Source organism: Sus scrofa, chromosome 2 (genome assembly GCF_000003025.6).
Source record: "Sus scrofa isolate TJ Tabasco breed Duroc chromosome 2, Sscrofa11.1, whole genome shotgun sequence".
Classification (NCBI taxonomy): domain Eukaryota; kingdom Metazoa; phylum Chordata; class Mammalia; order Artiodactyla; family Suidae; genus Sus; species Sus scrofa.
Window position 1 is genome coordinate 18,806,847 of NC_010444.4, and position 13,904 is coordinate 18,820,750.

General features: G+C 40.8%; 1 protein-coding gene across 4 annotated transcripts in view; it reads right to left on the reverse strand.

Moving 5' to 3' along the window:
• Positions 675-13,904, reverse strand: part of TTC17 (tetratricopeptide repeat domain 17) — a 147,147-nt gene continuing 133,917 nt past the window's right edge. For 3 of the 4 annotated variants that reach the window (XR_002341497.1, XM_021083171.1, XM_021083170.1), the window contains 3 exons: positions 5,678-5,797; positions 3,380-3,523; positions 675-1,788 (listed from right to left, as the gene is read on the reverse strand). Coding sequence is in view for 2 of the 4 variants with exons in the window: in XM_021083171.1 (XP_020938830.1) it covers positions 1,657-1,788; positions 3,380-3,523; positions 5,678-5,797 (396 nt within the window). In the remaining 2 variants the exon portion in view is untranslated. Of the gene's footprint in view, positions 1,789-3,379; positions 5,798-13,904 lie in introns of all 4 variants that reach the window. The other variant, XR_002341496.1, reaches the window with a different exon arrangement.

Below are 13,904 nucleotides of genomic sequence, written 5' to 3' on the forward strand. Positions count from 1 at the left end.
GACACATTAATTCATAAGTATTCTCCGAGTGAAGAGTTCACATTATTCAGCAACAAACAGGCTCGTCCTCAAAAGTCATCTGACAGAACGGTTTGAAACAGGACTCCAGCTGCATAAAAGAGTTCACAGGTATGTCTGACCTCCCACCTCCTTCTAAGAAATGGCAAAGTCTGTGCTACAACCAAATTCTCTAGGTTCAGTGAGAATTTGGGGAGAATTCTTGAGAGAACCATGGTCTGATAATGCTCTGGGAAGGTCTACCGAAACCCTGTGCTCAGCGCAGTCCTGTCCAGAGGGAAGGCTCATTTTCACAGCGGTGTGGCTCTCACCAAGGCTCCCCCTGAGGCTTACTGGGTGAACTTTAGGATCAGTGCTCACTGTCGGGGATGCGACTTCAAGGCCTAGATGATACTTCCCTTCCCGGGAAGGTCAGGTATCAACTCTGAACTGATGGTGCATCTTTCCAGGTCAAATGTATCACGTTAGTAAGCTCATCCACTGTAAAGCCTAGTGATGGACGGTTTCTCCCCTCACCCTGCTGTTGTGGAAAGAGAGACAGAAGGAGACTTTCTTCAGCTCAGCCTAAGACTTGAGAAGATCTGGTCCGGAGTTAGAGCGAGGCTTCAGAGCTGTGCAAACAAGCCTGGTTCTAAAGATACACCACACCACAGACCTGTTTTCTTCATAAACAACTTTTATTTTTGTCCTCAGTATGTGCCCTTGAAGATTCCCAAAAGTCTGGAGTTTCTGACTCTCCTGGGACCAGAGGTATAAGCACTGTACGGAAACACTCGACCCCGGCTCATCACTCTCCCGAGGGGCTACGTTTGAAGGCCTCAGAGAGAGCGAGCGGACACTCACGCCTTTTTCCAAGATGGGTAACACAGTGAACAAAGAATTAGTAAAACACAGACTCAGTCTGTAGAGGGCTTCAAATATACATATTCTATATATATAAACCTGTTATATAGGATTTCAACTTATTGGTTCCTTGTGACTTGTAATTAAAGTACAAATGATACAGATGTTGTACATTGCTGATTTCCCCTTCTCAGCCCCCCTCCCTCCCCAACATAAATAACATCACAAAGGTCAGGTGATCCTAAGAGTTTCTGTTGTAAGTATTTTGTTTTTAAAATCATTTCCCCTTCCTCCCCCGCAAACTACCTCTGAGAGTTTGGAACGAGCAGCGTGGGACGGACAGGACCAAGGGGCAGCAGATCTAGCGGACAGAGCGCAGGACAGTGCTCCGCACGCCCGGGCACCAGACAGGCTTTGCATTTCCACCGACCACAGAGGCTACGACAGGAAGCAGAGAACGTGCAATGCGGTTTCGTCCTCTGCCAAAGAGGAGAAAAGCCCTAAAGGCAACGAGGTCTCGGAGACAGAGCACAGCTCCAGAAGTGTCTTGGCTCAGTATTTACAGAATATCTTTAAGCTGCATTTTCCTTTTAAGAAATTTATGTTTCTGAGGTTGGCTGGGGGAAAGAAGGAACTTAAACCAATTCCCACATATGTAAAAGTCCTGTTATATGACTTAATTCAGTTATTTTCACACACATCATTAAAAGTAGATACTGACAGTGATTGGTTTCTTATTCTTTTTTTGAAGAGCATGAGAAAAGAGAGAGAGACGGGAGAGAAGGGAGGGGTGAGCTAAGGAGAGCGCCGTCCCTTCTTCAGCATTAAGTGACACTGGATGGTCTGGATGCGGTTCTTGGCTGGGACAAACTCGGGCTGCAGCTTCAGTGTAGATTCGTACCACACCAGTGCCTTTTCAAACTCCTCCTGTGAGGGGCAAAGGGACAAATGTGAGAGGTGTGCTACCACCAGACTAAATATATATGGTGACTTCTTTTTTTCGGAAAAGCACATCTGTGGAAGTGACAACCCTGCAGTGTCTTCTTAGTGGATCTAAATCTCTGAGGAAAAGTCTAAGGTCTGGAAGAAACAGCTACCTCCATCCCCAAGGTACATTTCAATGGAAACGATGGCAGAACCCCAGGGCCAGAGGGAAAGGGGACGTCAGCTTTACCAAGATTTGGCCCAACAACAGCAGCAATCGAGGTCGTGACAGTAGGAATCGACATGACAGAGTACCTCCTGCGTGCCAGGCTCAGTGCGCGGTGCTTTAGGAAATCCTCTCATCCTCACAGAAACCTCAAGAACTATGTCTGGCAAAAACTTATTAAGCATCTGCCCGGATTTTCTACTGAAATTGGAAAGACGGAAGTAAAACCATGTATCTCAATTAGACTTGTAAATTTTACAACCGTTTCTTCTTCTAACCCTTGAAACTATGACCACGGCCTGGAAGCGATCACGATCACACTGAAGGTGTTCGTCTGTTACTCGGACTGATGCTCCCAAAGAAGAGTCCTAACCGGCTGGTTAAAGGACTCCTCCTAGCCAAAGGAGAGGCGGAATTCCTCATTCATAGCCGCAGTTTTCACATTTACTGGGGACGAAAATAGATTCTTCAATTTTAAGAAGCAGAGGGGGAAAGCTGCACACTCAGCAATACCCACCTGGCCAAATTATATTTCCTGCCTTTGAAATCAAGGATGACACATAAAACTTCGAGCCTGAAGCTGCTCGTTCTATTAACCTTTATTGAGAGCACCTTGGGAGTAACCCCATGAGGGACCCTAAGCTTTGGATGAAAGTGGATTGCATGATTCTCAGGGTAAATTCAGCTATGACAGCTTCTGCGGGCCCCTGGGACTTAAGTTTTGAAATCAGTTTTTGTTCTGACCAGAATAGAGGGTTCTAGATGACAACTCTGCCATTTTGTCTGTAACTGGTATCCTACAATACAGTGGCATTCCATCATTCATTAAACATTTGGTGAGCACCTACTATGCACCAAGTACTGTGGAATGCTAAGAACAGGGGAATGAGTCTTTCCTTAAGAGCTCCTGCTCTAGGGGGAGGGACAGATACTTCAAAAATTATAAAACGAGGTGAAGATACAAAGAGAGAAACATGCACAGGGCATCGTAAGTGCAACCGCAAGGACCAAGCCCGACCTGGAAGGAAGAGAGTGCGTGTGTCCACGTGGAGCGCTGGGTAAGGTTTTCTGGAACAGTGGAGTCTCCAGAAAACTGCAGGTAAACCTGACTCTACTATTAGCGTTAAACCCATGGTGAGGAACTATGTAGTTGCAAACCATTGGATGAATTTCCTGTATTATTTAAAGAAAAAACTAACATATCCCTTACCTATAAAATTATACTTCTGGTGGAGAGCTAGCAAGTTTAGACACAAAACTTAGAGGAAATTGGAAGGACACTGACATGGTCAAAGAAGGTTTGAAATCAAAGATGTGCCCCAGAGAGAAGGCGGCAGAGCAGGCCTGCTCGGCACGTGCCAACCTCACCATTGCCACATAGACATTGCCCAGCGTGAAGTGGTTCACAGCAAAGTGAGGCGCGATCTCCACCGCCATGGTGGCCACGATGACAGCATCGTTCCAGAGCTTGGCGTTGTGCAGGATGTTGGCCAGGCTGATCAGGGGCACGTCCTGGGAGAGGAAGGACAATGCGAGAAGGGAAGGCAGGTTGGTTTCTGAGCTTTCAGTCTTGGCTGTGGTGTTCATAAGTAATACGGTCAGTGTTTTGGCAAATGACAGAGTCGTGCAACTGGATGGGGAGGGGCTGCTGTTTGCTACGGGTCTGGGATTGGGAAGGCACTCGCTCTGGCCCATCCAGGCAGTACTTCTTCCATTGAGAGAGTCAAAGAGACAAAAACAAAAATGTCAGTTGGGTAAAGAATCTGCTGAGTGAGGTTGCTGGTTTCCATCCTGCTGCAAGCTGCTCGTCTCACTGAGGACTGCTAAGGAATGGTTCGAGGCCAGACACTGTTCTCAGACCACACTCTGAGGCATGCTGCCACAGAGCCACAGTGTGTTCAGCAAGGACTGCTGTACCATCTGAAGCCAGGGCTGGCAAGCTTTGGCCCACAGGCCCTGTCCAGCCTGCTACTGATTCTTGTAACTTGTTTATTTGTTTTGGCCTCACCTGCAGTATGTGGAAGTTCCCACGCCAGGGACTGAACCTATGTCACAGCTGTAACCATAGCCACAGCAGTGACAACACTGGCTCCTTAACCCACTGAGCCATGAAGGAACGCCTACTCTTGTAATTTTTTATTGGAACATATCATGTCCATTCCCTTAGGGATTTCTGTGGCTGTTTTCATGCTATCATGGCAGAACTCAGTGATGCAACAGAGGCTGTCTGGCCTCAGGACCTAAATTTGTACTATCTGACCATTTACAAAAAAAATTCTTTGCCCCCTGACCTAGAGTCTTGGCTCCTCCCTGTTACCTAGCAGTACAGAGCACAGAATCATGGGTTGAACAAGTAGCAGTATTGTTACCACAAATATTTACTAATATCACAAATATTTATTCCCTTTAAATTCATCACCTGAGCAGCTGCTACTTACATTGCAATGCTCTAGGTCACTGGGTTCTTCTATAGGAGATACAGAAGAAACAGAAAAAAAAGACCCATCTTTGTCCCTGCTGGACACCCATGGAGTACATGTCATTATATGAGGTCCCAGAGGTTTAATAACTTGCCTAAGATCACAAAGCTAGTGAGTGTATGCAGAACTCAGCAATGTCTGACAGGGAAGCTTGCTTCTTCCACCATTCCACATACTGCTCGTGTGAGCAAAGAGGACACAGCCATGTCTTTAGGAAGTGTGAGACTGGGGATGAACACAGAACTAAGTACATGAGGATACAAATGTGCTGTTAAAAAACTACATTCTCTGTCATCATAACAATGGCTTTTGGAGAAGATTGAAGCTGGGTGTTTCAGTTAAAGACCAGGATCCGGTTGATGTATACAAAGAAATGGAAATCTGCTCCTATTTCCCTGTCTGGAAGCAAATGCCAGTCAGAAGTATAAGCAGGGAGTTCCCGTCGTGGCGCAGTGGTTAATGAATCCGACTAGGAACCATGAGGTTGCGGGTTCGGTCCCTGCCCTTGCTCAGTGGGTTAAAGATCCGGCGTTGCCGTGACCTGTGGTGTAGGTCGCAGACGCGGCTCGGATCCCTCGTTGCTGTGGCTCTGGCGTAGGCCGGCGGCTACAGCTCCAATTCGACCCCTAGCCTGGGAACCTCCATATGCCATGGAAGTGGCCCAAAGAAATAGCAAAAAGACAAAAAAAAAAAAAAAAAAAATCTGGTGTTGTTGTGGCGGTGGTGTAGGCCAGAAGCTGTAGTTCCAATTTGACCCCTAGCCTGGGAACCTCCGTATGCTAAGGGGCGGCCCTAAAAAAAAAAAAAAGAAGTATAAGCAAAACAAGTACAACAGGCCAGGATCCTGCACAATGAGCTAAACCCGGTTGACTTCTAGGCTGATGGCCTGCCTAGCCCAGTGTGTCTGCTGTCTGCTGGGTGGCTCTGAATACAGGAGAAGGGGTATTAAATGTAAGTTTTTTACAGTTATCTTCCCAATTGCCACCTTGCTGAGCCTGAGGTAGGGAGGGTACGAGAGTGGGTGTAACTCACAGGCTTGTGGTGGCACGAGTGGGGCTGTTAAGTTTTTCTGCCCCATCTTAGCCTTTTGCCACTTTCTTCCTGGCTGAGCCAAAACCTCAGAGTAGACCACCGGGCAAAGGAAAGGACCAAGGGGTGGAAACTCCCACCCCTGAGTCCCACTCACCTTCATTTGGTGTGGAGCATAGTGGAGGGCCTGGCGCAGGCAGTCAATTGCCTTCTTCCCTTGGCCTTTCACCCTCCAGTAGAGGGCCGCCATGCTGGAGAGGACCCAGGACGTCTGGTTCTACAAAAGAATGGTCAGGGAAGGCTGATGTCTCTTAAGTAACATACTAAGATTAAAAGCAGTGACTAACACACGTATACGACCATTTAACGGAGTATTTACCTGGCTGGTGCTGGCAGTCTGCCATGCACCTTATGTTTATCCTCTTGTTAATCCTAATAACAATCCTAGAACTTGATTCTACAATTACAGCCTTTTGATAGATAAGAAAACTATGATCCAGAGAGGTTAAATATCTTGTTCAAATCCCATTTCTAAACAGAATTATACTTCATGCCCATATTCTTCTACTCTTAAATTTACTTAGCTTTTTAAACAGGTAACTCATTCATGTTTCAAAAATCAGAAACTATATAAAGTTACACAGTGAAAAGTCTCCCTGCCATCCCTGCCTCTATTACATAGCAGTTTTAGTTTCTTATGTAATCTTCTAGGATTTCTTTATGCTTTATATAAGCAAATATGAATAAAGACTTATTTCTCACCCCTCTTTTATATGAGGTAGCCTATTACTTATACAAGAGGTAACATTTGTCTGCAGTTTGCTTTTTTCACTAAACAATGCACCCTGGAGATTTTTCTACATCAGTGTGTGGAAAGCTTCTTCATTCTTTTGTTATCAGCCGCATAATATTTCATTGTTTAGAAGTACCATTATTTATTTAACTAGGTCCTTAGTAGTGAATATTCCTCTCTCCCTCAATTTTTCACTATTACAGACAATGTTGCAAACGTGACCTTGTATAGGTATGATTTTGCATTTGTAGGATACGTTTCCAGATGGGGACATGCTATCTATGTTAAGGGAATACATACATTATTTTGGTAGGAACCACCAAATTGCCCTCCATAGGATTGTAGCAATTTAATTTCCCACCAGAAATATACACACATTCCTGTCTCCTTGTGGCCTCACCAAGGAGCCTGTTATTAAACTCTTGGATCTTTGATAGCTGAAAATGTGATTTAAATCTGCATTTCCCTCCTTATAAGTGGAGCTGACCATCCTTTCATGTTTGACAGCCTTTTGTATTTCTTTTCTGTGAAGTACCTGTTCTGATATTGCTACTTTTTCTGTGAGGTCTTTGCCTTACATATATGAAAAAGCTCTTTATGTATTAGGGAGATTAGTCCCCTGCCTGTATATGAATTATAGATACACCCCCTCAGGTGTCTGAAGTCTGCCTTTGGATTTATGGTGCTTTGTGTGATTTAAGGTTTTGATTTCTGCATAGTTCAGTTCATTAATCTATTCCTGACGGCTTCTCAATTTTCAGCTGTAATTAGGAAGGTCTCACTCCAAGGTTATCAAGAATTTTTACCATGTTTTTCTGCCATCACTTTTGTAGTTTCATTTTTCACATTTAAATCTTTGATCCATTTAAAATTTAATTTGGTGTAAAGTAAGATATGGCTCCAATTTAATTTTTTTCCAGATGGCTACTAAGTTGTCCTAGTAATATTTCATGAATAATTCATCTCTACCCCCACTTTACCATATACAAAATCTTCATACTTCCCTTAGGTCTAATATTCGGTAATTTAGGTCTAGTTTTGAATCTTCCTATTTCATTTGCCTCTTTCAATGGCGAGTCTCTAACTACTAGCCATTATAGATGAGGCAATCCGAAAACTTACTCTATTTTCTTTCTTTCTTCCAATCTAATTTTTTGGTAATTTTATCATTTTTCATTGGCAGGGCATGTAGTATTTATATTGTCACCCAATTTCCCATCTCTGTTCTTGAATTGGTTCTACAGTTAAAATACATTCCCTGATGACTAGACACTACACCTGGGTGGCTAAAGTGATGGGAAAATTATTCTCTGAGATTGTTGTTATGGGCTGAGTTGTGTTCCCCAAAAGTCATATACTGAAGTCACAATCTCTATACTTCCAAATGTAACTATATTTGGAGATAAAGACTTTAAAGGAATGATTAAGTTAAAATGAGGCCTTTAGGAGTTCCTACTGTGGCACAATGGGTTAATGATCCACTTGTCTCTGTGGAGGCACTGGTTTGATCCCTGGCCCAGATCTGGCCTTGCTGCAGCTGTGGTGTAGGTTGCAGCTCCCGCTTGGATTTGATCCCTGGCCTGGGAACTTCCATATGCCTCGTGGTTGGTCAAAAAAGAAAAAGGCCATTATTGTGAGGCTCTAATTTAACTGGGCGGCTAGCTGCAAGCCAAGGAAAGAAGCCAGTTGCAAGCCAAGGAACCTCAAGGGAAAACAGCCTTCCGGCACCTGGATCTCTAGCTTGTAACCCCCAGAACTGTGAGAAAATAAATTTCCATTGTTTAAGCCACCTTTTTATGTACATTTTTGCTATGGTGGCACTAGCAAACTAATACAATCATGTAAGTTCAAAACTTTTTGTTTGCAGCCTTCACGCCTGAAGGACAGTTGGCTGGATATAAAACCATGGCTCATTCTTCTTTCTTTTCTTGGATAATTTGCTGGCATTGCTCCATTGCCTCTTGGTGTGAATGTGTGCTGCACAGAAATCTGAAGCTAGCCCGATATGTTCCTCCTCCTTCGTCCTTCTTCATGACTTGATTCTTTTGACTGGCTTCCCAAAAGGATTCTTTTTTTTTTTTTAAAAGAATTATCTTTTTTTAATGCCAATATTTGATACATACATACCAAAGGGAGAAAAATATATAGTGTGTGTGTATATTATATGTAATTATATAACATAAACACTTACGGTGTAAAGCATAAAATAATGACTATCGCAGAAACCACCACTCTAAGACAGGATGAACCTGTATGTCCTTACACCATCCTCTTGCCTTTTCTCCAGAGGCACATCCTATCCCAACTGTTGTGTTTATTATCCCACTGTTGGGTTTTTTTTTTTTTTTTGGTCTTTTCTAGGGCCACACTTGTAGCACATGGAGGTCCCCAGGCTAGGGGTCTAATTGGAGCTGTAGTTGCCGGCCTACACCAGAGCCACAGCAATGCAGGATCCGAGCCACGTCTGCGACCTACACCACAGCTCATGACAACACCGGATCCTTAACCCACTGAGCAAGGCCAGGGATTGAACCCATAACCGCTTGATTCCTAGTTGGATTCATTAACCACTGAGCCACGACGGGAACTCCCCCGCTGTTGTTTTTAAACACTGTTCTATCACTCACACACACACATTTGCCCCAACAATACAATATTTAGTTTACTTCTTGTGTATTATACAAGTGCTATAATACTATAAGGTGTCTTCTTCTGGGATTTGGGGTTTTTATTCAATACTCTAGATCTAAGACTCACCCCTGTTGCTATATGTAGCTTTAGTTTATTCAACTTCCTTGCTGCACAATTAAATGTCCATTAAGTGAAAATAGTATAAGATAGCATTTATCCATTTTCTGTAAATGGGGGGGTTGGTTTGAGTTATTTTCTGTTTTTAAGTTTCCTGTTACCAATAAATGTGCAAAGAGTTTCTCTAAATACCTAGGAGTGAAATTGCTGGGTTATAGGATGTGCAAATGTCCAACATAACGAGAAAGCCAAATTATTTCTTAAAGGTGTTACAATTTACAACCCCATCAGCAATGTTTAAAACTGCCTCTTGCTCTATATCCTTTCTAATTTATCAGTGGGGATAAAGTGGCATCTTGCTGTGGTCTTAATTTGCATTTTCTAATTATTATTGAGATTGAGAACTGTTTCTTGTGTTGATTGGTCATACATATCCCCTTTTTTCTGTGAAATGTCTGTTAATATCTTTTATACATTTTTCTATTATCTTTCTCATCACTTTATACGTTCTGCATATTAATCTTTGTAGGTTAAGTGTGTAATACAAATTTTCTCTCACTCTGCCTTCTCTTTAATTTAAAAAATGTCTTTAATTTTTAAAAATTTTAAACTTTAATGTAGTGGAACTTATTAACATTCTTTTCTTAAGCTTGTGCTTCTATATCTTCTTTAAACCCTTTTTTACTGCAAAGCCAGAAAGATCATCTCCCGCATTTTAATTTTTCTTTTTTTTTTTTTTTTTGGTCTTTTTGCCATTTCTTGGGCTGCTCCCTCGGCATATGGAGATTCCCAGGCTAGGGGTTGAATCGGAGCTGTAGCCGCCGGCCTACACCAGAGCCACAGCAACTCGGGATCCGAGCCGCGTCTGCAATCTATACTACAGCTCACGGCAACGCCGGATCTCCAACACACTGAGCAATGCTAGGGACTGAACCTGCAACCTCATGGTTCCTAGTCGGATCCATTAACCACTGAGCCACGAGAGAACTCGCCGCATTTTAATTTTTAAAGGTTTGTTTTTGATACTTGAGTCTTTAATTCATATAGAATTAATTTTTTGTGTATGATGTGAGGTGAGGATTGAAATTAACTAAGTGCCCAGCAAGCTTCCTGAACAGTCTCTCCTCTCCCTGTTGATCTTCCAGAGTTCTATGTATGCTGGAGACTGTTTCTAGGCATTCGATTTATTCCCCCTTGTTATTTTTGTTTATTCCTTAAGCAAATGGCATTATCTTAGTATATACTTTTTCATAAAAGTCAGGCAATTCTCACAACAGTGTTCTTCTTTTCAAGAATGTCATGTCAATTCTTTACCCTTCCATATAAATGTAAAGATCTGCTTTTCAAGTGTCATGAAAAAAACCTGTTATTTTAATAGCATTGACTCTATAAATCGAACTGGGGAAAACTGACTTGTTTACGGTGTGCGTCTTCTTATCCATGTACATTGCATATCTTTCCATTTATTGAGGCCTTTAAAAATGTCTTTCAATAAAGTTTTATTAATTTCTGCATATAGATCCTATGATTTTTTAAAATTAGATTTAGTATTGGGAACCTTCTATTTTTGTAACAAAGTAACATTTTAAAAATTATGTTTTCTAATATTTATTGCTGCTGTATAGAAATGCAACTTATTTTTATTTATTGAATTTACATACAGCCATCTTGATAAAAATGTTCTTTTTAAAAATCTGTAGATTCTTTTAGGTTTGCTATGTAGATAATCAATATTTATGAATAATATGTTGTTTTTTCCTACATAATACTTATGCTATTAATTTCTTTTTCTTGATTTACTGTATTTGCTAGGGCTTTTAGTACAACGTTGAAAAGAAGTGATAATGGTAGGCATTCTTTTCCCTGATTTCGAAGAATTATTTTACTTATTCCCCCATTAAGAATTATCTTTGATAAAGACGTTTTGTTGATTGTTCTCATCAGATTAAGGAGTCCTTGTCCATTCTTAATTTGCATTAGCTTTACTTTATGGATGTACTGAATTTTATCAAATGCAATCTACTGAAATGATTATGTAATTTTTTCCCTTTAATCAGCTGAATGAAATTTAAGGTTTTCCTAAAGTTAGACTGTTTAGTTTTATATTTCTGGAATAAACCCACCTTGGTTAAGTTGCAACTACTATACACACACACACACACACATATGCCTGTGGATTCAGTCCGTTAATATTTTGCTTATGGTTTTGATACCAATGTTCGTGAGTGAGATTAACCTATAGTTTTTCTCTCTGATAATGTCTTTGTCTAGTTTTGTTTTCAAGGTTACACTAGTCTCTAGGAATAAATTGAGCAGTTGTTCCTTTTTCTAAAATCCAGAAGAATCTGATGGTATATTTCTCAAAAGTGTGGTAGAATTCACCAGCAAAATCAATGGAGTTTGTTTTATTTTTTGTGAGAAGATTTTTGTTTGTTTGTTTTTTTGCTATGCCCATGGCATGCAGAAGTTCCCAGGCCAGGGATTGTACCCTATGCCACAGCAGTGGCCCAAACCACAGCAGTGACAGCTCTGGATTCTTAACCTGCTGAGTTGGCAGCGAACTCCATGAAAAGATTTTTTTAAACCGATTGCTTCAATCTATTTCGGAGTTGTAAGACCCAAATCAGTTGGATAAATTACCTTTTCCCTAGAAATTTGTGTTCTTTATCTGATTTCAAATTTATTGGCATAAAGTTGTTACCTGTATCCTTATTTCTTTAGTCTGATATAGCTATAGTTTTGTTTCCCCTTGTACCTTGCATTGGTTATTTGTGCTTTCTTTTTTCTTAATTTTGCTAGAGGTTAATTTTACTAGTTGTTTCAAAGAAACAACTTTTGGAGTGCTGATCTCCATTCTATTTTCTATTTCATTGATTTCTGTACCTAATAACAGAACTTAAAAATACACAAATCAAAAATTGATAGAATTAGGTATAAACAAATTCAAAATTATAGCTGTAGATTTCAACATGCTTCTCAATAACTGATAGAAGTAGGTTAAAAAAAATCAGTAAATATAGACATGAACAAATTATCAACCAACTTGACCTAAATGACACTTCTAGAACAGTCTAACAGCAGAAGACGCATTCTTTTCTGGTGCACATGGAACATTTATCAAACATATTCTGGGCATAAAACAAATCTGAGTAAGTTTAAAAGAATTCAAATCACATGAAGTATATTCATTTGCCACAATGGAATGAAGTTAGAAATCAAGGAGTTCCTGTTGTGGCTCAATGGTTAACGAATCTGACTAGGAACCATGAGGTTGCAGGTTCCATCCCTGGCGTTGCTCAGTGGGTTAAGGATCCAGTGTTGCCATGAGCTGTGGTATAGGTTGCAGACTCTGCTTGGATCCCGTGTTGCTGTGGCTCCAGTGTAGGCCGGCAGCTACAGCTCCGATTAGACCCCTAGCCTGGGAACCTCCATGTGCTGTGGGTGCGGCCCTAGAAAAGACAAAAAGACCACACACAAAAAATTAGAAATCAATTAAAGAAAGACATCTGGAAAATATCCAATAGTTGGAAACCAAATAACACACTTCTAAATAATTTATGGGTAATAAAAAGGAGATTAGATAAGAAAATTATAAATCAGGGAGTTCCCGTCAAGTGGCGCAGTGGTTAACGAATCCGACTAGGAACCATGAGGTTGCGGGTTCGGTCCCTGCCCTTGCTCAGTGGGTTAAGGATCCGGCGTTGCCGTGAGCTGTGGTGTAGGTTGCAGACGCGGCTCGGATCCCGCGTTGCTGTGGCTCTGGCGTAGGCCAGTGGCTACAGCTCCGATTCAACCCCTAGCCTGGGAACCTCCATATGCCGCGGGAGCGGCCCAAGAAATAGCAACAACAACAACAACAACAAAAAAGACAAAAGACAAAAAAAATATATATATATATATAAATCATTTAACTGAATGAAAATAAAAATATTACAACTAAAATTTGTGCCATGCAGCTAAAGCAGAATTTAGAGGGAATTTTTAACAGTAAACCCCTGCATTAGAAAAACAAGAAATGAAGTTTCCATTGTGGCTCAGCAGGTTAAGAACCTAACATAGTGTCCATGAAGATGCAGGTTTGATCCCTGAATTTGCTCAGTGGATTAAGGATGTGGTGTTGCTGTAAACTACAGCATAGGTCACAGATATGACTTGGATTGGTGATGCTGTGACTGCGGCATAGGCCTGCAGCTGTAGCTCTTATTTGATCCCTAGTCTGGGAAATTCTATATGCCTCAGGTGCAGCTGTAAAAAGAAAAAGAAAAATAACAACAAACAGAACTGTTTCCATACTGAGAAACTAAAAAAAAAAAAAAAAAAAAAAATTAAATCTAAGCAAGTAAAAGATAGGAAAGATAGGAAATAATAAAGATTAGAACAGATTATCAATGAAAGAAAAAACAAAAACAATAAAGAAAAATCAGTGCATCCAATCCACTCATTCATTGGGAAGAGCAATAAAAATTGATAAACTTGTAATCAATATGATCAGGAAAAAAGAGAAAAGTATATGAAGTACCAAGATCAGAACTGAAAAGCATAGTATGTTACTACAAATCCTACAGATATTAAAGGACTATTATGATAAAGGTCTATTATGAACAACTTTATGTCAATAAATTTAATGACTTTACACTTTCCTTTAAAGACACAATAAAGCTCACTCAAGAATTAAGATAATTTGAATACTCTCATTAAATAAATTGAATTTATGGTTAAAAACCTTTCAAAGAAAACTTCTCGTCCAGATGGCTTCAGTGGTGAATTTATATCAAACATTTAAGGAAGATACAATACTAATTCTCTACAAACTTCCAGAAAAATAAGGTGGAGGGAAAACTTC